Raw genomic sequence first — 24065 nt, forward strand, 5'->3', positions numbered from 1 at the left:
TTTTTATTTGTGTGTTTTTTGGTTAAAACATGGCAAAGACAAAGCCAAATTTATCATCAGATGTCAGGAAGCTTATTATTCTGAGAGTGAAATCAGGCAAAAGGCAAAAAGAGGTTGATACGGAATTCAGCTGTTCTCAGAGTCAAGTGTCACATATAATAAAGAAAGAAAAAGAAGGTTATGGAACAGGTGACAAACCTAGAAGGGACGACCACCAAAAACTTCCTCCAAAGTTGATCACATTATTAAGAAAAAGTCAGTATCTGGTCTATAGAAGTGTTCTACAGATTTCGCATTAAATGAACAAATAATGTGCGGTCAAAGTGAGTCACCAAACTGTGTAGCGACGGCTGAGAGCAGTAGGGCTGAATGTACAAGTTCCAGTCAAAAGCCTTTCATCTCTGCAAAAAAAGCTCCAATGTGAATTTGCCAAAGAGCACAGCCAATGGAGAGAGACAGATTGGTCTAAGGTGTTGTGGTCGGATGAATCCAAGTTCAATCTGTTTGTTAGTGATGGCAAGCACTATACCGCCCAGTTGGAAAAAGGAATGATCTAAGGTTCCAAACACCGACAGTAAATCATGGTGCTACTATGCACAAGGATATACTGGAGAATGTTAGGCTGCCACATGGTAAACCCAAAGTACGCAAGAGCTGGAAATTACAGCAAGACAATGATCCTAAGAAAAGCACACATCACATAGTCAAAAATTGGTTAGCAAAGAAAAATGTTTGCCTGTTGCAATGTCCAAGCCAATCAACTGATTTAAACCCCAAAGAACACCTTTGGGATGAGTTAGGGTGACGAGCTGGGGCCCGTACCCATAGCAATAAAGATGAAATGTTTACCGATTTGCAAATGGAATGGAGCAAGATCCCTCAGGATGTCTTGAATAAGCGAGTGGCTTAAATGCTCTGTTGGTGATGTGCAGTAATTCAAGCAAGAGGTTATGCTACAAAATACTACGTTATGGCATTGTAAGCAATTAATTACTTTTGGCAGTCAGTTTTCCTTAAGTAAATGACCATACCTATATTCTAAAGCGTTTTGGTTAAAATTAAGGTTATAATTAAGGTCTGATGACAACTTTATACACTTTCAGTTCATTACTAGGAAAATGGCATCACAACAACCAGGCAGAGGTAATCACACTTTTAAAAAAATGCAAAACTTTTGGTCGCCACTGTAGATAACACAGGCTCCACCTCTGCCAATAGGCAATGAACAAAGCTCACCTCCTCCCCTCCCTGCATGACAGTGTCTGCAGAAATCACACACCTTGCCTAGAAAATTATTCCATAGGTTTCTAGAAGACACTATAAACTATAACAGGGGTAGACAACTATTTTGGTTCCGAGGACTACATTGTCAGATTGGACCAATCCCATGAGCTGCAATAATTCCAAAGTATTATCTTCTGAGACATTTGATGCATATTGAAAGTACTGTATGTGCTACAAATATCTAATATGTGCTGGTTACATTTACAGGGTTCCCACATATCTTAAAAGTGGAGACACCCTTCTCATGAGTTTACAGTGAAGAAAACAAGAGACCATACAGTTGTGGCCAAAAGTATTGACACCCCTGCAATTCTGTCAGATAATACTCAGTTTCTTCCTGAAAATGATTGCAAACACAAATTCTTTGGTATTATTATCCTCATTTAATTTGTCTTAAATGAAAAAACACAAAAAGAATTGTCCTAAAGACAAATTGGATATAATTCCACACCAAACATAAAAAAGAGGGTGGACAAAAGTATTGGCACTGTTCGAAAAATCATGTGATGCTTCTCTAATTTGTGTAATTAACAGCACCTGTAACTTACCTGTGGCACCTAACAGGTGTTGGCAATAACTAAATCACACTTGCAGCCAGTTGACATGGATTAAAGTTGACTCAACCTCTGTCCTGTGTCCTTGTGTGTACCACATTGAGCATGGAGAAAAGAAAGAAGATCAAAGAACTGTATGAGGACTTGAGAAACCAAATTGTGAGGAAGCATGAGCAATCTCAAGGCTACAAGTCCATCTCCAAATACCTGAATGTTCCTGTGTCTACCGTGCACAGTGTCATCAAGATGTTTAAAGCCCATAGCACTGTGGCTAACATCCCTAGATGTGGACGGAAAAGAAAAATTGACAAGAGATTTCAGCGCAAGATTGTGCGGATGTGGGATAAAGAACCTCGACTAACATCCAAACAAGTTCAAGCTGCCCTGCAGTCCGAGGGTACAACAGTGTCAACCCGTACTATCCGTCGGCGTCTGAATGAAAAGGGACTGTATGGTAGGAGACCCAGGAAGACCCCACTTCTTACCCCGAGACATAAAAAAGCCAGGCTGGAGTTTGCCAAAACTTACCTGAAAAAGCCTAAAACGTTTTGGAAGAATGTTCTCTGGTCAGATGAGACAAAAGTAGAGCTTTTTGGGCAAAGGCATCAACATAGAGTTTACAGGAGAAAAAAGAGGCATTCAAAGAAAAGAACATGGTCCCTACAGTCAAACATGGCGGAGGTTCCCTGATGTTTTGGGGTTGCTTTGCTGCCTCTGGCACTGGACTGCTTGACCGTGTGCATGGCATTATGAAGTCTGAAGACTACCAACAAATTTTGCAGCATAATGTAGGGCCCAGTGTGAGAAAGCTGGGTCTCCCTCAGAGGTCATGGGTCTTCCAGCAGGACAATGACCCAAAACACACTTCAAAAAGCACTAGAAAATGGTTTGAGAGAAAGCACTGGAGACTTCTAAGGTGGCCAGCAATGAGTCCAGACCTGAATCCCATAGAACACCTGTGGAGAGATCTAAAAATGGCAGTTTGGAGGAGGCACCCTTCAAATATCAGGGACCTGGAGCAGTTTGCCAAAGAAGAGTGGTCTAAAATTCCAGCAGAGCATTGTAAGAAACTCATTGATGGTTACAGGAAGCGGTTGGTCGCAGTTATTTTGGCTAAAGGTTGTGCAACCAAGTGTTAGGCTGAGGGTGCCAATACTTTTGCCTGGCCCATTTTTGGAGTTTTGTGTGAAATGATCAATGTTTTGCTTTTTGCTTCATTCTCTTTTGTGTTTTTTCATTTAAGACAAATTAAATTAAGATAATAATACCAAAGAATTTGTGTTTGCAATCATTTTCAGGAAGAAACTGAGTATTATCTGACAGAATTGCAGGGGTGTCAATACTTTTGGCCACAACTGTATACTCAGCTCTATACATTGTAGTATATGCCAGATTCGGAAACAGGCGAGTTTTTCCTTTAACTCATAAACTACAATAAATATACCAGTGTAAGAAGAAGGACTGTGCCGCGGGTACCTGTTCTGTGCCGGTTCTGGAACTGTCGGGGTTGTCTCCTCTGTTGTCTGCGGGAAAGCTTAAGGGACAGGAAAAATCCTTGCATGCGGAAGCCTTGGGCGTGATTAAGGGGGTACAGCTTCAGTGGGCACGGAAACAGGCAGACTTGGCGGGCACAGACTGTGTGCAGCAGGGACCAGTGAGTGCTCCAGCCCTGTAGCATCTGTACAGCGCAGGCCCGCGCTTCGCCACTGCCGCTAACAGAGACTGTAAGGGAGAAGTGCAGAGTGCCCGTTGGTCGCCACGAAGAGAGGTGCCAAACGAACCGGGCCCGTGAGTACTGTGCGCATGTCGCCTAAGAGAGACCGGGTGCAGGACCGTCATTTGGGCCCTGATTCCCCAGTGTATAACCGCCGGACCACGGTGGGCACAGACAATGTGGTGGCTCGCACTCACCCAGCTACATCAGTATATGGACTAGGGGCAGCAGAAGGTACCGGAGACTAATCGCTGCCGCCAGAAGACGGACCCGCGTTATCTTCAGGACCCCCAGCGGACAAGTGCCACGCTAGCCGTTTTTGGCATCATCACCTGCTCTGTGGCTCATCCGAACATAGGAAACATCTGACAGGATAAGGGACCCCCTACAAGTACTGTTGACACCCTTTCTGCTGTTCTTTAACTCTGCATACTATTTACACTTTGAACTGCTTATGTCCCCTGTTAACCATTTACCTCCCCGTGTGGAGAATTCTCCTGTTAAGGTAAAGTTATTAACTCTTGCTCTGCCTTATGTCTGTCACTGCATCCTGCAACCTGCTCACACCAGCATTCATGTATGATCATTTCTTTACCTCATTTATTCCTTTCTGTTGTGTAGGAGTCAGTAATCATCCATTCTGCCAAACATGGTTGGCTCAGAAATGACCACACAGCAGACCATTTATAATTACCCTTCTCTATGTGGCGACAAACTACTGATCTTCTCCATTACAAGTAGAGACCAGAGTCCCAGGCTTGGACAATGGGCGGAGGCAGGCATGACTAGTCTTTGCCGGGAGGAGGGAGCAACTCCTAGTTGAGAGGAGTGGGGTAGTCAGGGAGCCTTTATAAGGTGAGTTTGGGGGCAGAATCGCTAATTCTTCCACTTCCTGGGTCACAGCCTGAGTCTCACCTGCCCTCCCTCATTTTCCAGTTCATTCCAAAGGTGGTGGTAGCTTATGGATCACGGTGGCTGGTGGCGTTTCGCGGGGTCCTTGAAGTTGGTTTAAATTGGTCTGGGGGATTCAACAGGATATGAATACCTCAATTATAAGTTTATTTTATTTGGTCTACAGATTTGTGGGATTTACAGAAAGAGAATGTTGGGTCCCTGGGTATCAATAACTCATGAAGGAACCTTTTGGATTATAGTGCCCTTGGGCCTGTGACATACGGCTGGGAGTAATCGTATTTACTATGGTTGTTTTGGTGTCACCAGCTTTTGTAGCTTCAAGGACCTTACCTTTACTAACCATTTTCCTAAATGCTTTTCAGTTATTATAATAAAGGCTCCTGTAGCCTAAGTATCCAAACCTAACGCCTCAGTCTTTATTTGGGGCAAGTAGGTTGTTTTGTAGCGGTGAGTGAGTGCACAGGAAGAGGTGAGAGAAGTTATCTTGACCACCGAAGAATCAACAATACCAGCATCATAGAAAATGCATGGAAACAGACATTATGCAGATGGTTGAGGGCCACACCGAAGGGTACCGCGGGCCACATGGACTATAGGTTCCCATGGAGCATGTGCTGCAAAGTATATATCTGAATGTCATTATAGAAATATTCCCACAATGGACTAAGTATGTCTACAGATGTCCTGCACCAATGTGGAAAGCAGGGGTGCCCTGACCACTGACCCTTCTGGAGCGGTGCCTGTGAGTCATTCTATAGTGACTGCATTTTATAACTCTAGTGTGAGTTACTATGGAAGTGAGAGCCCAGTAAATATTCGGAATCATGCTTTATATGCCAAACAGCAATTTTTTGAGCTTCCATAATTGAATACTGAAAAAGAGAAAAAAATTGTAAGGAAAGGCCCTGCAGCTGCATAGTAATGCTATAAAATAAATTATTCCAGTGTGTTTTGTACACAGAATAATACAATCAATAAATATAACAAAACACATGAGGAGAATGTGGTATAAAGCAGAACTGGGTATTAATAAAACATTACATTCTACAAGAAAATACCATAAACATAACAAATAGTTTTTCTCCCTTCTGGTAATGTGAACTTTTTACATTCTTTGTCAGTGAATGTGTAGACTTTAAATTTTTATGCAGCATTGTCCACTATTGTATATAGAGTTTATATAAAGACTAGGAATGGTACCAGTGTATAGAATTCATTTTTACAACATGATCTATCAGAACAAAGCTAAATATATGAAAAGAAGATTATGACAAATTCAAGACCATCGGCTGTAGCTGAAATTTAGCCGCTAGCTATGACCCTTGATGATGGCTTGGGCAGGGAAACAATATTTTGTGTTCATTTTCCTTTAGCCAAAGTAGGATTGTGTGGAACAAAAACATAGGCCCCAATTAATTTAGACTGGAGTTTTGTGTGTCAGTCTTAATGAAGAATGTGATGGAGTAAGATATGTCCAATTAATTAAAGGCAAAAATGCAGTCACGATGTTATAGGGTAGGATGAGGTGAGTAGATTGATATATACTTTTGTTGGAAAAGATTCAGTATAACTTGTGTTTTCATCATTTAAACCTCTGCTCTTTCTGTGATTTTTAGTCCAGTGGGTGGTCCTATAAGTGATTAACTGTTCTCTTTCTATAAGTATACTGTACATACAGGACTTTGCATACTTCTGGCCACATTCCGACTAGACTGCATGCATTGAGAGAGGTTGCGTCCCTCTAGTCGAAATGTGGCCTGGAGTATGCATATGGCATTCTTGTGGTCACATGATCCCTGGGAATTACCAAAACGTGCAGTGTGTGCACAGAGTGCCTTCATGCATAGAGTGACTGCAGACTTGTAACTTTAGACCGGACAACCCCTTTAAGCTACAGTCTTGAATTAAACAGAGCCTCTCATGTACTATATACAGTCATGTCTGTGTATGTATATATATCTTAGTAGGAAAAGATTTATTATAACTTGCATTTATTATCTAAATCCCTGTTCTTTTTATGCTTAGGAGACCAGGACGTGTTCCTAATTGGCTCATAGTATCATACAAAGAAAGCTGTCAGTCATTAAGTAGGATCACCCACCGAACCCCTAACATAGGAATAGCAGGGATTTAAATGAATAAAATACAAGTTATACTGATTATTTCTCCACAAAAGTGTTTCCTATTGTTATGCTTGTTTTGCTCAATCACACACAGCCTGCAGATCAGATGCTATGCTCAATGAGATATGTTCCCTTTAAAGTATTCAAGAGACATTTGATGAGTTTTGTAAATGCTTTTTGGAGGTTTCTACAAAACTAAACTTCTTTCTTCTTGTTTATATTACAGATGCATACTTCAAATTTGGTGTAATACATCATCTGTGATATAGAGAAGGAACGTAATCTATCACCCACAGACGTCTGCCGCCATTTGTGGAATATTAAGTAATTCTACACAATGGAAGATAACTACAGAGACAGGACTTCACTAGTGAGAGGTGCTAAGGACATAGCTAGGGAAGCAAAGAGACACACAGCCAAAACGGCCAATAAACCGAGAGAAGTAGAGCAGGATGGGTATGTCCACCGAGTCCATGATCACTTCCCAGATGAAGAGGTGTACTATACACATGGCAACTACAATGAAGAGGTGAATGATGAAGAAGGCTCCAGTGAGGCAACAGAAGGCCATGATGAAGATGATGAAATATATGATGGAGAGTATCAAGGAATTCCTGGTGAGGGGAAAGATGGCATGGTTGCTCTAGGTGAACCCATTTCGGATATTTTCAAGGCTCGTCATGAGCTAGAAACTGAGAGGAAAGCTGATGAAGAAGAGTTGGCGCAGCAATATGAACTCATTATTCAAGAATGTGGACATGGCCGATTTCAGTGGACCCTCTTCTTTGTGCTTGGAATGGCTCTAATGGCTGACGGAGTTGAGGTGTTCGTAGTTGGATTTGTGCTGCCAAGTGCAGAAACTGATATGTGTATACCAGACTCAGGCTCTGGCTGGCTCGGTGAGTAACACTTTGCTATAGTATTTTAGTTGCAATTCACAAAGTAATAGTACATATAGTATAGTCCAATAAATGCAAAAAGTTGACCTTTATGACCACTGTTTCTATCTATCTATCTATCTATCTATCTATTTATTTATCTATCTATCTATCTGTCTGTTTGTATATAAATTGCTATATATGTGATATTTTTGCCTTTAAGACCTGCTGATGGTAAAGAAAGATAAAGGGGGTTAAACAGGGGCAGTACTATGATTTGCATGCCCTTGTATTTATAAAAAAGTTTAGACAAAACAACATTTTACTGCTAAACTATTGAAATTATTGATGCTCAACACTTTTATCCATTTACCACGTAGATACAAGGTTTTCGTAGCCTCGTTATTGCACTTTATTGCAATCTTGTGGCAACTAAAAAACTTTAATTTTGATTAGGTCAGCCATCGGGGTTGGTGTGCAGGGAAAGATGTGGGCTCACACACTGGGACATGGCAGGGACACCGCAAAGGACGAAAATATACGTCATTAGTTATGATGGGGTTAATTACTCTTCTTGGGTACAATGTTGTGTCTTTCTCATTGTCAGGATCTGAGTTAGTACATTGTAATTAGTCCCATATGCCGTCTAGATCCCATTCTTTATTCATGACAGTGTTTTTAGGCAAAATTGAGAATAACCCCACTCCCTTGGCTGAAACTCAAAAATGACTGGTCTCAGGAAGATTTACTGTTGGTATGACACAGGACATATGATAGCGCTCATCAAACAATCTGAAGGGGGCTTCATCATAGAAAATAACATTACCCCAGTCCTCTGCAGTCCAATCTCTATAATTCCAGCAAAGTTATTTTCTCTGATGAAGCCCCCTTCAGTTTGTATTGGGGACATCTGGGAGAATGATTATAATGAAACTAAAAGGTGAGGACTTCTATGAATCCTGCGTCATGAGAGCAATAAAACATCCCGAGACCATTCATATGTTAGCTTGATTTTCATCCAAGGCAGTGGAGTGACAATATTGCCCAAGAACACTGTCGTTGATAAAGAATGGTATCTTAAAAGCCTTCAAGAGTAACTGTAATGTCACATGTGACAGGATACACCGCTTCCAGCAGGGCGAATTTCTATAACACCCGTGAACCTGGATACACCGCCTCCAGCAGGGCGAATTTCTATAACACCCGTGAACCTGGATACACCTCCTCCAGCATGGCGAATTTAAACAGAGTTAAGGGAAACACCGGGGAAACCATTACAATGGAGGGCCCTGCAATAGGGAACGGGGACGTGGAGACCTCCTGTCCCTACACTCCTGACGATCCCTAAGCAGGTTCTGCACCTGGTGACAAGCTGGATAACTCAAATCCCTAGCTCGCCCTCAGGGGTGAACCTAGCCTATCTGCTGCCTGAGGCAAACAGCAAAATGACGCCCCCCCCCGCACACAAAGTAAAATTTCATATCTATCCTGTAAAACTGAGTACAATATTGGACATTTTGATTTAGATAAATAGGAAAAAAGTGTCAAAACACAAGGATGTCAGCGCCATCAGACGCACATACAAGAAAAACACGTAAGTATCCAGAACAAGGGTCAATAATGGCAATGGTAGGCCTGGCACAGGGCCGGACTGGGACAAAAATGCAGCCCTGCCACACAAACCCCACTAGCCCACAAACTATAGCACTCATCACCCCGATCAGTGAATTTTTGCTATACTTTGTCATCCCCTCATCACTCTCTTTAAGGAGTTATTTGGAGAGCCACATGTGAATGACACCACAGTGCGTATGACTGACCACAGCTCCATTTACATGGTGCTCTTCAAAGCTACGTTTCCCAGGATCATGGGGGTCCCAGCGGTCTGATCCACAACAAACAGAAAGTCATCCCCTATCCCCACATAATGCTCCATACAGTATTATGGGCCCCATATTTTACTGCATACAGTATATTGGGCCCCAAATATTATTTCATACAGTATAATGGGCCCCATATATTACTTCATACAGTATAATGGGCCCCATATATTACTTCATACAGTATAATGGGCCCCATATATAACTCCATACAGTATAATGGGCCCAATATATTACTTCATACAGTATAATGGGCCCCATATATTACTTCATACAGCATAATAGGCACATATATTAATTAATATAGCATAATGGGCCCCATATATGACTTCATACAGTATAATGGGCCCAATATATTACTTCATCCAGTAAAATAGGCCCCATATATTACTTCATACAGCATAATAGGCACCATATATTACTTAATACAGTATAATGGGCCTCAAATATGACTTCATACAGTATAATGGGCCCCATATATTACTTCATCCAGTATAATGGGCCCCATATATTACTTCATACAGTATAATGGGCACCATATATTACTTCATACAGTATAATGGGCTCCATATATTACTTCATACAGTATAATGGGCCCCATATATTACTTCATACTGTATAATGGGCCCCATATATTACTTCATACAGCATAATAGGCACCATATATTACTTCATATAGTATAATGGGCCCAATATATTACTGCATACAGTATAATGGGCCCCATATATTACTGCATACAGCATAATGGGCCCCATATATGACTTCATACAGCATAATGGGCCCCATATATGACTTCATACAGTATAATGGGCCCCATATATGACTTCATACAGTACAATGGGCCCCATATATTACTTCATACAGCATAATAGGCACATATATTAATTAATACAGCATAATGGGCCCCATATATGACTTCATACAGTATAATGGGCCCAATATATTACTTCATCCAGTAAAATGGGCCCCATATATTACTTCATACAGCATAATAGGCACCATATATTACTTAATACAGTATAATGGGCCTCAAATATGACTTCATACAGTATAATGGGCCCCATATATTACTTCATCCAGTATAATGGGCCCCATATATTACTTCATACAGTATAATGGGCACCATATATTACTTCATACAGTATAATGGGCTCCATATATTACTTCATACAGTATAATGGGCCCCATATATTACTTCATACTGTATAATGGGCCCCATATATTACTTCATACAGCATAATAGGCACCATATATTACTTCATATAGTATAATGGGCCCAATATATTACTGCATACAGTATAATGGGCCCCATATATTACTGCATACAGCATAATGGGCCCCATATATGACTTCATACAGCATAATGGGCCCCATATATGACTTCATACAGTATAATGGGCCCCATATATGACTTCATACAGTACAATGGGCCCCATATATTACTTCATACAGAATAATAGGCACCATATATTACTTCGTACAGCATAATGGGCCCCATATATTACTGCATACAGTATAATGGGCACCATATATTACTTCATACAGTATAATGGGCCCCATATATTACTTCATAAAGTATAATGGGCCCCATATATTAATTCATACAGTATAATGGGCACCATATATTACTTCATACAGCATAATGGGCCCCATATATTACTTCATACAGTATAATGGGCACCATATATTACTTCATACAGCATAATGGGCACCATATATTACTTCATACAGCATAATGGGCACCATATATTATTGCATACAGTATAATGGGCACCATATATTACTTCATACAGTATAATGAGCCCCACATATTACTGTATACAGTATAATGGGCCCCAAATATTATTTCATACAGCATAATGGGCCCCATATATTACTTCTTACAGTATAATGGGCCCCATATATTACTTCATACAGTATAATGGGCCCCATATATTACTTCATACAGTATTATGAGCACCATATATTACTGCATACAGTATAATGGGCACCATATATTACTTCATACAGTATAATGGGCCCCAAATATTATTTCATACAGCATAATGGGCCCCATATATTACTTCATACAGTATAATGGGCACCATATATTACTTCATACAGCATAATGGGCACCATATATTACTTCGTACAGCATAATGGGCACCATATATTATTGCATACAGTATAATGGGCACCATATATTACTTCATACGGTATAATGGGCAGCATATATTACTTCATACAGCATAATGGGCACCATATATTACTTCATACAGTGTAATGGGCCCCATATAATTCTTCTACCCAAACCCCGCTGTTCTAGTCTCCTCAGTGTATTCTGATCATCCACAGTGCTTGGCACAGGGACATCATTAACTTTACCCATATAATTGTCCACTTGGACTGATAGTAATAGTGATTTGTTTGTACCCTGTTTTCTGGCGCTGGCCCACTTTATGGGGGTGCTCAGGGCATATGATTATACACCAGTAAAAAGTATGAGAGGCTCAATGTGACCAGTGCCACCTAGTTTCCTACCCCTCTTATTCGACTGGTACTGTGGGCACACTGACTGGTACTGAGGAAAAGAAAGAAAGAACAGAGAGAAAAAGAAAACAGAGAGAGAAAGAAAGAAAGAACAGAGAGAGAAAAAAAGAGGGGAAAGAAAGAAGAGAGAGAGAAAGAAAGAGGGGAAAGAAATAAATAACAGAGAAAGAAAGAAAGAAAGAAGAAGGAAAGAAACAGAGAGAGAAAGAAAGATTCTATAAAGATACTAGAGCAGCCCAGCTCCCACTTTAGTGCCCACCTGAGCCTCCCAATGCAGGACATATCATGTTCCGCTCACATGGCCGGCATCCCGAGTCCATGACGATCCTGCTGTCCGTGCTGTTGGGGGAGGATATGGTGATGGATCTGAAGCATTCCCTGAAGTGCCTCCATGGTTCCGTCACAATCTCCTCCCGAAATTACCTCATTTCCAGTCAGCTTCTAGCACATCACTTCCGGTGGAACGTCACGTGCGAATTTTAAAGTGCTCCTCGGGGCTCTGCCATGTACTCCTGTGTCCGCGGGAAAAGTAAGCTCCCAGCTGGGGCATTGGGGCAGAATCTCTCTCAAAATCGGGACTGTTCCGCTGGGAGGTATGAATGCTCCCCACCATACACCTTGTACACGTATGGCTCCGCATACATCATACACACACGGTTCTGCTTGTTATGCCTCATACACACATGGCTCCATTCTGTACACCTCACACACACGGCTCCACTCAGTACACACATGGCTCCACTCCGTAAACCTCGTACACATGCGGCTCTGCTCCGTACACCTTGTACACACGTGGATACGCTCTGTAAACCTTGTACACAAATGGCTCCACTCTGTAAACCTTGTACACATGCGGCTTTGCTCCATACACCTCGTACACACGCAGTTCCGCTCCATACACCTCACACACACGCGACTCTGCTCCGTACACCTCGTACTCGTGCGGCTCTGTTTCGTACACGTGCGGCTCCGCTCTGTACACCTCGCACATGCGCTGCTCTGCTCTGTACACCTCGCACACGCGCTGCTTCGCTCCGTACACCTCGCACACGCGCTGCTCCGCTCCGTACACACGGCTCTACTCCGTGTACACACACGGCTCCGCTCCATACACACACACGGCTCTGCTCTGTACACATCTCTGCTCCGTACACATGCGGCTCTGCTCCTTACACCTCGCACACACGTGGCTCCGCTCCGTACACCTCGCACACACACACAGCTCTGCACACCCCACACACTCGTGGCTCTGCTCTGTACACCTCGTGCACACAGCTCCACTCCGTACACACACACAGCTCCACTCTGTACACATCTCTACAACGTACACCTCGTACACGTGCAGCTCTGCTCCGTGCACCTCCCACATACGCGGCTCCGCTCCGTACACCTTGTACATACACGGCTCCGCTCCGTACACCTCGTACACACGCGGCTCTGCTCCTTACACCTCGTACACACACGGCTCCGCTTCTTACACCCTACATGCGGTTCCGCTCCTTACACCTCGTACACACGCGGCTCCGCTCCTTACACCTCGTACACATGCGGCTCTGCTCCGTACACCTCGCACACACACACAGCTCCGCACACCCCACACACTCGCGTCTCTGCTCCGTACACCTCGTACACACACACAGCTCCACTTCGTACACATCTCTACAATGTACACCTTGTACATGTGCAACTCTGCTCCATGCACCTCCCACATGCGCGGCTCCGATCCATACACCTTGTACACACACACACGGCTCCACTCCGTACACCTCGTACACACGCGGCTCTGCTCCTTACACCTCGTACACACGCGCCTCCGCTCCTTACACCTCGTACACACGCATCTCCGCTCCCTACACCTTGTACACACGCACTCAGCTCCTTACACCTTGTACAGACGCGCTCTGCTCCTTACACCTCGTACACGCGCGTCTCCGCTTCTTACACCTCGTACACACGCGTCTCCGCTCCCTACACCTTGTACACACGCGCTCCGCTCCTTACACCTTGTACACACGCAGCTCCGCTCCTTACACCTCGAACACACGCGGCTCCGCTCCTTACACCTCGTACACACGCGGCTCCGCTCTGTAACCTCGTACACACGCGGCTCCGCTCCGTACACCTCACACACTCGAGGCTCTGCTCCGTACACCTCTCACACACACACGGCTCTGCTCCGTACACCTCGAACACGTGCGGCTCTGCTCCGTACACCTCATACACGTGCAGCTCTGCTCCATGCACCTCGGTCCTCGTACACACACGGCTCTGCTCCTTACACCTCGTACACACGCGGCTCTGCTCCTTACACCTCATACACACACGGCTCTGCTCCTTATATCTTGTACACACGCGGCTCTGCTCCTTACACCTCATACACACACGGCTCTGCTCCTTATATCTTGTACACACGCGGCTCTGCTCCTTACACCTCGTACACACGGCTGTGCTCCGTACACCTCACACACACAGCTCCGCTCCGTACACCTCACACACTCGCAGCTCTGCTCTGTACACCTCGTACACACACACGGCTCCACTCTGTGTACACACACAGCTCCACTCCGTACACATCTTTGCTCCGTACACCTCATACACACACACAGCTCCACTCCGTACACATCTCTGCTCCTTACACCTCGTACACTTGCACTCTGCTCCGTACACCTCACACATTCGCGGCTCTGCCACATACCTCCTGTAAACCCCCCTGACCCCACAAATAAATTTCCCTCATCCAGGATGATAACAGCAACACAGACAGCAGAGTCCTGCATAAAACAAGGACTGATGTGCACAGGACCTGTGATGAGGTCATAGGAGGGGTGGAGTCAGGGTCACATGATATCCGGATTGAAGACGCTACAGATGAGGAGAGGAGCGACTACAGGACCTGTGATGAGGTCACAGGAGGGGAGGAGTCAGTGGTCACATGATCAGGGGGCCCTGACTCCTTCCCTCCTGTGATCTCATCAATTACAGTCTCTTGCACGACCACAGCACCAGCGTGCAGAGGCTAAATTGTAGGTGCTGCAGGTAGAGGAGCGCATAATGCCGCCCCTGCTGCCTGCCAGTTCAGCACCTGGCTCAACTTGCCTCATTATAGCTGTGGCCCTGCACCTATCCCTTTCTAGTGAACTGGACGGTGCAGAAACTAATCCCACCACTGCACTAATACACACACAAGGAAAGTAACAAACAGGGAAAAACACCACTTAGCTTAGCTCTGTTACTATTGCTCCCAGCAATAGAGTACGACACCAAAGTTCAGCTTCACCCCTGAAGCTCGACACCTGAATTCAGCTTCCGCCTGAAGCTCTTACACCAGAGCTCCCCTGAGCTGCCAGGAACTCCTCTCTGTAGTTCCAGCTTAGCTCTGTTACTATTGCTCCCAGCAACAGAGTACGACACCAAAGTTCATCTTCACCCCTGAAGCTCGACACCTGAATTCAGCTTCCGCCTGAAGCTATTACACCAGAGCTCCCCTGAGCTGCTAGGAACTCCTCTCTGTAGTTCCTTCCTTCACCAGACTTGGTTGGAAATGAGAAATATCACTAACAGTGAGTGAAACCACCTGCAACTCCTTTATAGGTAGGAGCCAGGGAATCACACCTGCTTCATAATCACGTGCAATAACACTAGCGGCCACTGGGGGTAACTAAACTAAAGTAACCAGAGTATAATGACCCTAATGGCCACTGGGGGCAAAACTAGAAATAAAACAACCACAGTGTAATGACCCTAATGGCCACCGGGGGCAAAACTAACTTTAAGCAAACAGCTTAAAGGAAAAAAAAGGTTACTTTTTGCAAAATCTGTCATAATCCAACCTTGATCATGACAGTAACTTCTCCTAATGATTCAGTAGTAATTTTTTGATGACCGATGCTTTTTCTAGCAGGATGGAGATCATGTCAGAAGTCAAAAGTGATAACTAGGCTTCTGGGTGAATGAATCATTGACATTTTCAGTCCATGGCCAGGAAACTCCCCAGATCTCAATAAAATTGAATACCTGTGGTCAATCCTTAAATAGAGGGTGGACAAACCAATACACAGAAATTGTGATAAACTCCAAGCACTGATTAGGCAAGACTATGAATTGCATCTTTATTGCAAAGTGCTGCCTAATATATTGACGCCATAGAAAAAAAAATAGTACTATTATTATTAAGAATGTGTTGCCATCACTAAGGTTTTGGCCCAGAAGCTGATAGGGTGAATTGCAGAAGTCTTGAAAAATACAGTGAGGAAAATAAGTATTTGATACACTGCTGATTTTACAAGTTTTCCCACCTACAAAGAATGAAGAGGTCTGTAATTTTTATCGTAGGTACACTTCAACTGTGAGAGACAGAAATCCAGAAAATCACATTGTATGAGTTTTACATAATTACTTTGCATTTTATTGCATCAAATAAGTATCTGATACAATAGAAAAACGGAACTTAATATTTGGTACAGAAACCTTTGGTTGCAATTACAGAGGTCAGACATTTCCTGTAGTTCTTGACCAAGTTTGCACATGCTGCAGCAGGGATTTTGGCCTATTCCTCCATACAGATCTTCTCCAGATCTTTCCGGTTTCGGGGCTGTTGGTGGGCAATATTGAGTTTCAGCTCCCTTCAAAGATTTTCTATTGGGTTCAGGTGTGGAGACTGGCTAGGCCACTCCAGGACCTTGAAATGCTTCTTATGAAGCCACTCATTAGCTGCCCTGGCTGTGTGTTTCAGGTCATTGTCATGCTGGTAGATCCGGCCACGACCCATCTTCAATGCTCTTACTGAGGGTAGGAGGTTATTGGCCAGAATCTTGCGGTACATTACCCCATCCATCCTCCCTTTAATATGGTGCAGTTGTCCTGTCCCCTTTGCAGGAAATCACTCCCAAAGTATGATGTTTTCCCCACCATGATTCATGGTTGGGACGATGTTCTTGGGGTTGTAGTCATTCATCTTCTTCCTCCAAACACTGCAAGTGGAGTTCATACCAAAAAGTTCTATTTTGGGCTCATCTGACTACATGACCTTCTTCCATGTCTCCTCTGGATCATCCATATGGTCATTGGTGAGCTTCAAATGGGCCTGGACATGTGCTGTCATGAGCAGCGGAACCTTGTGCCCTGAGGGATTTTAACCCATTATGGTGTAGCGTGTTACTAACGGTAATGTGTGAAACTGTGATCCCAGCTCTCTTCAGGTCATTGACCAGGTCCTCCTCTTTAGCTTTGGGCTGATTCCTGACCTTTATCAGAATCATCCTTACCCCACAAAGTGAGATCTTGCAAGGAGACCCAGAACAAGTAAGATTGACAGTCATCTTGTGTTTCTTCCATTTTCTAATAATTGTGCCAACAGTTGTTGCCTTCTCACCATGCTGCATGCCTATTATCATGTAGCCCATACCAGCATTGTCAGATCTACATTTTTTCCCTGGTGTCCTTAGACAGCTTTTTGGTCTTGGCCATGGTGGATAGGTTGCAGTATGATTGATTGCATGTGTGGGCAGGTGTCTTCTATACAGGTAACTAGTTCAAACAGGTTCAATTAATACAGGTAATTAGTGCAGAATAGGATACTAACAGGTCTGTGGAGCCAAAATTGTTGCTGGTTGGTAGGTGATCAAATAATTATTTCATGCAAAAATATAATAATAATAATTAGATTTAATTATTTAGAAATCATACAATATGATTTTCTGTTTTCTATTTTTAGATTCTGTCTCGCACAGTTGAAATGCACCTACGATAAAAATTCTAGGCCTTACCATTCTTTGTAGGTGGGAAAACTTGAAAAATCGGTACTGTATCAAATACTTAATTCCCCACTGTAAGGGTCAGCACTCTAAATTTTGAGTTTTTGCGCAAACTTCATGTATTTGTCAATAAAAATGTAAAAACGTTTGAAATGCTGATAATTGTACTTCAGTAGCCACAGAAACATCTGTAAAAACACTGAATTAGCAAACTGTAAAAAACTAAATTTGTGTCAGTCTCAAAACTTTTGGCCACAACTGCAGTGTATCTGGAAAATTAAATGGTTTATCCAGGAATATTTTTTTTTTTACTGTGGGTCTAAAAACCAACAGGTAGTTCATTTATAACTACATGCCTGTTTTACCCAACTCTGGCCCAGATCAGTCACTAACCGCTCCTGTTGGCAATTTAGCTGCTCCATGACAATAGAACAAATCTCTTTCTTCCTGGCTGCTCTGTTGACTCGGCTTTACAGCCGACCTCATGCTGATTGAAAGCTGGCTCTCTGCATTTAGGAAATGTTGAGCTGGCTGTCAGTGAGCATGACATCTGCAGTCACGCCCTGTCAACTGGGCAGAGCGAAAGAAAAGTCACTGCTCTATTGATGTGACATCAGAGAAGCCACTGAATTGACAGCAGGAGCAGTCTATGACCACTCTGTGTCAGCAGAGATGGACACTGGACACAACAGTCAGGTAGATAACAACTACCTGCCTGTTCTTTGGCCCACAGTAAAAAAAAAATATAGTCCAAGATAAGCCCATTATGTAAAAAGTGATAGTGCTACTTTATGCTATACTGGTGTATGAAACTCTGGTCTTTATTCTTATACGAGGAATGAGGATTAGTCCTTATATCATTGAAGCTTATTAATCTCATTTAGAGGGCAATCAGATACAGTAGATACGAGCTAATAACTTTATCCACCAAGCCTAATAACTAGGGATGGGCAAATGTGAACAGTAAGTTCGGTGTCCGTACCGAACACCTAGTGTCCGTGCAGGAACTCCGAACACGGACTTCTCCGGTGTTACTGTCATCTGTACACCAGCTCTCATTGTGGTAAGTTTGTTACCGCTGGTCAGAGCTCTGAAGTTCCCACACTGTCATACAGATGACAGCGCATGAGCCAGCAGCTGTGAACGACGGAAAAAAGGCTACCCCCAGTCACAGGTGTCTGCTGATGAGAGTACTGTACTACTCCCATCATCGTACGCCCTGTCTCGTTGATAGCAGTGTTGGTATTAATAGCCTGGGAATCTTTGTAGATAATGTCCCGTTCCCAGATTATTAATATCAGCCCCCAGTCATCGTCTTTTCCTTCAACTGGTTAGGAAAATTAAGGGAAACCCCACGCCATTTTTTTCATTTATTTTTTTTATTTATTCAATAAATACATTGTACAGTAAAATACACAGGCACTTACAGCACTATATCACACTGACATCTTTATGATAACACACAGGTGCCGGCTGATGAGAGTACTTCACTCATGGGAGTTATTTGCTTGCGCTCCTTTCTCCAAGAATAGGCGTACGCTGATGAGAGTAGTAGTAACCTTTTTTTACCGTCAGTCACAGCTGCTGGGCTGGCGCACACGCTGTCATCCATTTTACAGTGTGGGAACCACAGTTCTGTGACATGTTGCCTCAGGTCAGAGACGCTGTCACACAGATGGCATGTTTGGGCCCCACATTCATTTGAATGGGGTCCAGGTTTGGGTTTGGGTACTGTTCTAATACTTGTACCAAACTTTCTAAAAAAAAGTTCAGCCGAACCTGCCGGACCCGAACATCCACAGGTTTGCCCATCACAAATCCAACACAGCTTATAATCAGATAACATTTTTTTTTGCACTGTCGGAAATATAAAGCATGCTCTAAATATACTGTCCATTTAATTATTTATTATCACATTGTAGGAGAGTGGACTTCAAACATCTACCACTTCAATGCATATTGTTTTTTGCTTTTTTCATACATGATGCGAGAAATGTTCAGTAATGAAGTGATTTACTTCAGCCATTTACTGTCACTCACTGTCTGATACCACAGAGCAATTTGGGTAATATATGTTGACAATCCGTCATTTACATATTAATAAGGAGAGATATTTGCATTCGATTATTTACTAAAGCAATTCATGTGGCATATAAACCTTGTCTTTATTGTTTACCGCCATTACAACCGCTGACGTCAGCGGCGTCAGCGGTCGGTGTACCCTGCTTTGAGGTGGGCTCCGGCGGTGAGCCCACCTCAAAGCCGCAACATGTCAGCTGTTTTAAACAGCTGACATGTGCCCGCAATAGGCGCAAGCAGAATCGCGATCCGCCCGCTCCTATTAACTAGTTAAATCCCACTGTCAAGCGCCGACAGCGGGCATTTAACTAGCGCTTCCGGCCGCCGGGCCAGAAATGAGCGCATCGCTAACCTCCGTCACGTGATCGGGGGTCAGCGACGCATTGCCTTGACAACCAGAGATCTCATAGAGACCTCTATGGTTGTTGCCGGCACATTGCTATGAGCGCCGCCCTGAGGTCGCCGCTCATAGCAATGCAGTAAATCTGCTACAAACAGCCGATCTGAGCACCGCCTATATTTAGCATAGCCGATCAAGTATGGAATGCTTCTAGCCTCCCATGAAGGCTATTGAAGCATGCCAAAAGTGAAAAAAAGTGTTTAAAAATTAAAAAAAATAAAAATTTACATCACCCTCCATATTTGGTATCGCTGCATTCAGAATCGCCCGATCTATCAATAAAAAAGGACTAACCTGATCGCTAAGCGGCGTAGCGAGAAAATAATTCAAAACGCCAGAATTACTTTTTTTTGTCGCCGCGACATTGCATTAAAATGCAATAATGGGCGATCAAAAGAACGCATTTGCACCAAAGTGGTATCAATAAAAACATCAGCCTGGTGTGCAAAAATAAGCTCTCACCCGACCCGAGATCATGAAAAATGGAGACGCTACGGATCTTGGAAAATTGTGTTGTTTTTTTTTAGCAAACTTTTGAATTTTTTTTTCACCACTTAGATAAAAGAGAACCTAGACTTGTTTGGTGTCTATGAACTCGTAATGACCTGGAGAACCATAATGGCAGGTCAGTTTTAGCGTTTTGTGAACCTATCAAAAAAGCAAAGCAAAAAACAAGTGTGGGATTGCACTTTTTTTGCAATTTCACCTCACTTGGAATTTTTTTTCCCGTTTTCGAGTACACAACATGGTAAAACCAATGGTGTCGTTCAAAAGTACAACTCGTCCCGCAAAAAAATAAGCCCTCACATGGCCATATTGACGGAAAAATAAAAAAGTTATGGCTCTGGAAAGAAGGGGAGTGAAAAACGAAAATGAAAAAAAGTTCCGGCCATTAAGGGGTTAATCTAAATAATAAATAAATAAAAATTCTACCATCCTATTGAAAAATATTAGTAATAATAATAATAATAATAATAATGTTAATCGATATTGACAAATGATGAAATATCATGTAATATATTTTGTCACTTTGTTTAAATATTTCTTAATAATTTAGTAGTTTGGATAAAAACTTTGATGGGATTCCAGTAGACTGGATTGGAATTTAGTTTTCCCCTATCACATATAACCTTTTACACATAAGCCAATTCTATTTTATTTGGAAATTGTCCACATTGTTTCCACTCCAGTGAACTTTCATTTCTACCTCAAAGAGGTTTGGTGTAGGAGCAAGGACCCCTGCTACCCGCACACTGTATACAGGCTGCAATATGTTGACTCCTTAGCGAACCATACATGAACGGTGTAGATACAGTATGATGTTCTGTTCTAATCCCCATATATCACGAAAACCCTCCAACTCCTGACCTAGATGCTCCCTCCTCATCTCTGCCATGAACTTTTTCAGTGACGGACTCACGCTCGGAAAAGAGACTTCCTGTTTCTACATAGAGCTCAGAAGGATTCAGCTAGTCAGATTTTAATCACATAATGTCATAGACCTAATGGAAAATCGAAGAATTACAGTGGGTACGGAAAGTATTCAGACCCCTTTAAATGTTTCACTCTTTGTTTCATTGCAGGTTTCCCCCTTCTTTAGAATACAAGGGTATTCGCAGACACCATTCATCTCGGCCACTGGGGGACATTGAAGCTTTTCACTCTGGATGCCCTGATGAACCACTGTATTTTAGAGAAGGGGAAACGCATCGGGAAGAAGAGCTACTCATGGCTGATAGTGCCACGTTTTTGCTGGATTATCATATGTGACAATTTGTTGAACTTATGTCCGTCATTATACCTGTATTATTGTTTGTCGGGAATTAGAGTCAACTACTGATGATGACTATAAGGCTGGGGTCACACTAACCGACGCAAAATACGGTCCGTAGTTTACAGGCGTAATACGTATGAATGACCCCTAAATAGTGCTCCGTATGTCATCCGTAAGCAAGGTGTGGTCGCATATTTTGCGCATGTAAGCATCTGTATGTAATCCGTATGCCATCCGTATGGCGAGATTTTCTCGCCACCTTGCAGAATGGACATATAATGGAGCCCTATGACAGGGTTTCTAACAGAAACGAAATAATAGATATAGACACATAGAATGCATATATATATATACTCTGTATATATATATATATATATATATATATACACATACATGTCATTGTGACAAACATACATATATATATTTATATTTCACAGAGTTCTTCATAGCAGAATAGCCGCTAAATAAATTGCCGGCTTCTATCAAATCATTCCCCAACCCGACATGAAATGACACATGGTTTACATTCAGTAAAGCATTTCATTTCATGTTTTTTTATATGTCCCTGACTAATAATTAGATGAGGGTTTGTGTGCAAAATTTGGGAGTTGTAGTTGTTATTTTAAGGGGTTAATTCGTTGTTAAAAAATGCGTGGGCTTCCCATTGCCCTGTAGCGGTGGCGAATGGGTTAATCTGACAAAGGGTTAATGTCACCGTACAACCGAATGCTGACATTAACCCTTTGTTAGATTAACCCACTCGCCACCACTGTAAAGGGGTCTGAATACTTTCCGCATCCACTGTACATTGTAATTTAGAATAACCACTCATACAATGGAGAAGATGGAGAAGTTTTGTTCTTAATCTTGTATTCACTTGTGAGACGATTCTGTCATCGGATCACAGTAAGCTGCCAGTGGGCTCAAAGTCTGATCAGAGTTTGATCCGAGTGTCATTTACATAATGGATCCGATTCTCTCGGAGGAGAGCATATACCCTCGTGTGACCCCGGCCTAAAATCTGGAAATTGATCAACCTCCAAACTTGCAAGCTAGAACTCTTAGGGCTCAATGACATTGGCGTTTAACTTGTCCGAATGCGCTCAGCCCAATGTTATACCATGGGACAGTGCCAATACACGCTTTTTTTTCTCATTCCAATTTGGCCTGAGAAAGAAAATTGCAGCATGCCGTAAGTGCATCTGATTGGACCATGTGCACCCGTTAAAGTCTATGAGTGCGTGTAAAACATCAGACTGAACTCGGATGTCATCTGCATGCAGTCTTATTTCAGACAGAGACAATGGAGAAGATGGGGAAATTAAATTCTCTGTCTTTTCCACATCTGTGATATGATTCTCTCATGCACGATCATCGGATCACACTAGGATGACACTGGGCTCAAACACTGATCGGAGTTTTAGCTGAGTGGCGTTAGCCTGATTGTCTCATATGACAGAATCTATGGCCGTGTGACCCCGGCCTTATTAAGAGACTTTTTTACAGACAAAACATTTAATAAAGTAAATATATACATAGCCATTCATATAAAATTACATTAGACCTGAATAGAACTATGTATGGTATTTTATTCTAAATATTGGAATTTTTCTTGTTTCCTCCCCGTGGCTGGCTGCACACAGTCGATAACAGTCAGACATCCTAAACATAACATTGAAGTATTGTTCATTAAATGATACAATGACCCTAACAAAAACTGTCCTCTTACCATTACAAATGATATTTGCAGCATGCTAAATGTGTGATTGCTGTTGAGAGTCTCATGCATTCATTTAGGCAATCTGTATTCTCCAGACATCTGTCCAATTTTCATTGATGCACTTCAGCACAAATAGGCACTGGAGAAAAGATTACAGCAGTTCTTCACCACTGGCAGGCAGGTGTCCCTTGTCAGATCAGCTTCCCGTCTTTCCCCGCAGGTCAGATGTGTCAGCTTAGCTGAGCCAAGCAGAGACAGACAGGTACATGATTCAGCTGAGACTTATCATAACCCCTTTCGGGATTGAATCACAGCTTTGCACGCATGCCGATCCAGCAGCATTAACTTCCGTCAGTTTATTCTTCTGGTGCAGCATAGTAATGACATATCACAGGTAAAGTCAGACAAGCAAGAAACGGATGGTGTACAATTATCTTCAACTATTCCTGGCCTGCACATAA

At 42.8% G+C, this 24065-nt stretch overlaps 1 protein-coding gene across 3 annotated transcripts in view; it reads left to right on the top strand.

Moving 5' to 3' along the window:
- SV2C (synaptic vesicle glycoprotein 2C) overlaps window positions 1–24065 on the top strand; it is a 385566-nt gene that overhangs the window by 116961 nt on the left and 244540 nt on the right. For all 3 annotated transcript variants that reach the window (XM_073584110.1, XM_073584111.1, XM_073584109.1), the window contains exon 2: window positions 6817–7489. In XM_073584110.1, the coding sequence (XP_073440211.1) occupies window positions 6928–7489 (562 nt within the window). In that variant the 5' untranslated portion in view covers window positions 6817–6927. The remainder of the gene's footprint in view (window positions 1–6816; window positions 7490–24065) is intronic.

This window comes from Dendrobates tinctorius, unplaced genomic scaffold, assembly GCF_039654945.1.
Source record: "Dendrobates tinctorius isolate UK_male_01 unplaced genomic scaffold, ASM3965494v1 ptg000083l, whole genome shotgun sequence".
Lineage (NCBI taxonomy): Eukaryota > Metazoa > Chordata > Amphibia > Anura > Dendrobatidae > Dendrobates > Dendrobates tinctorius.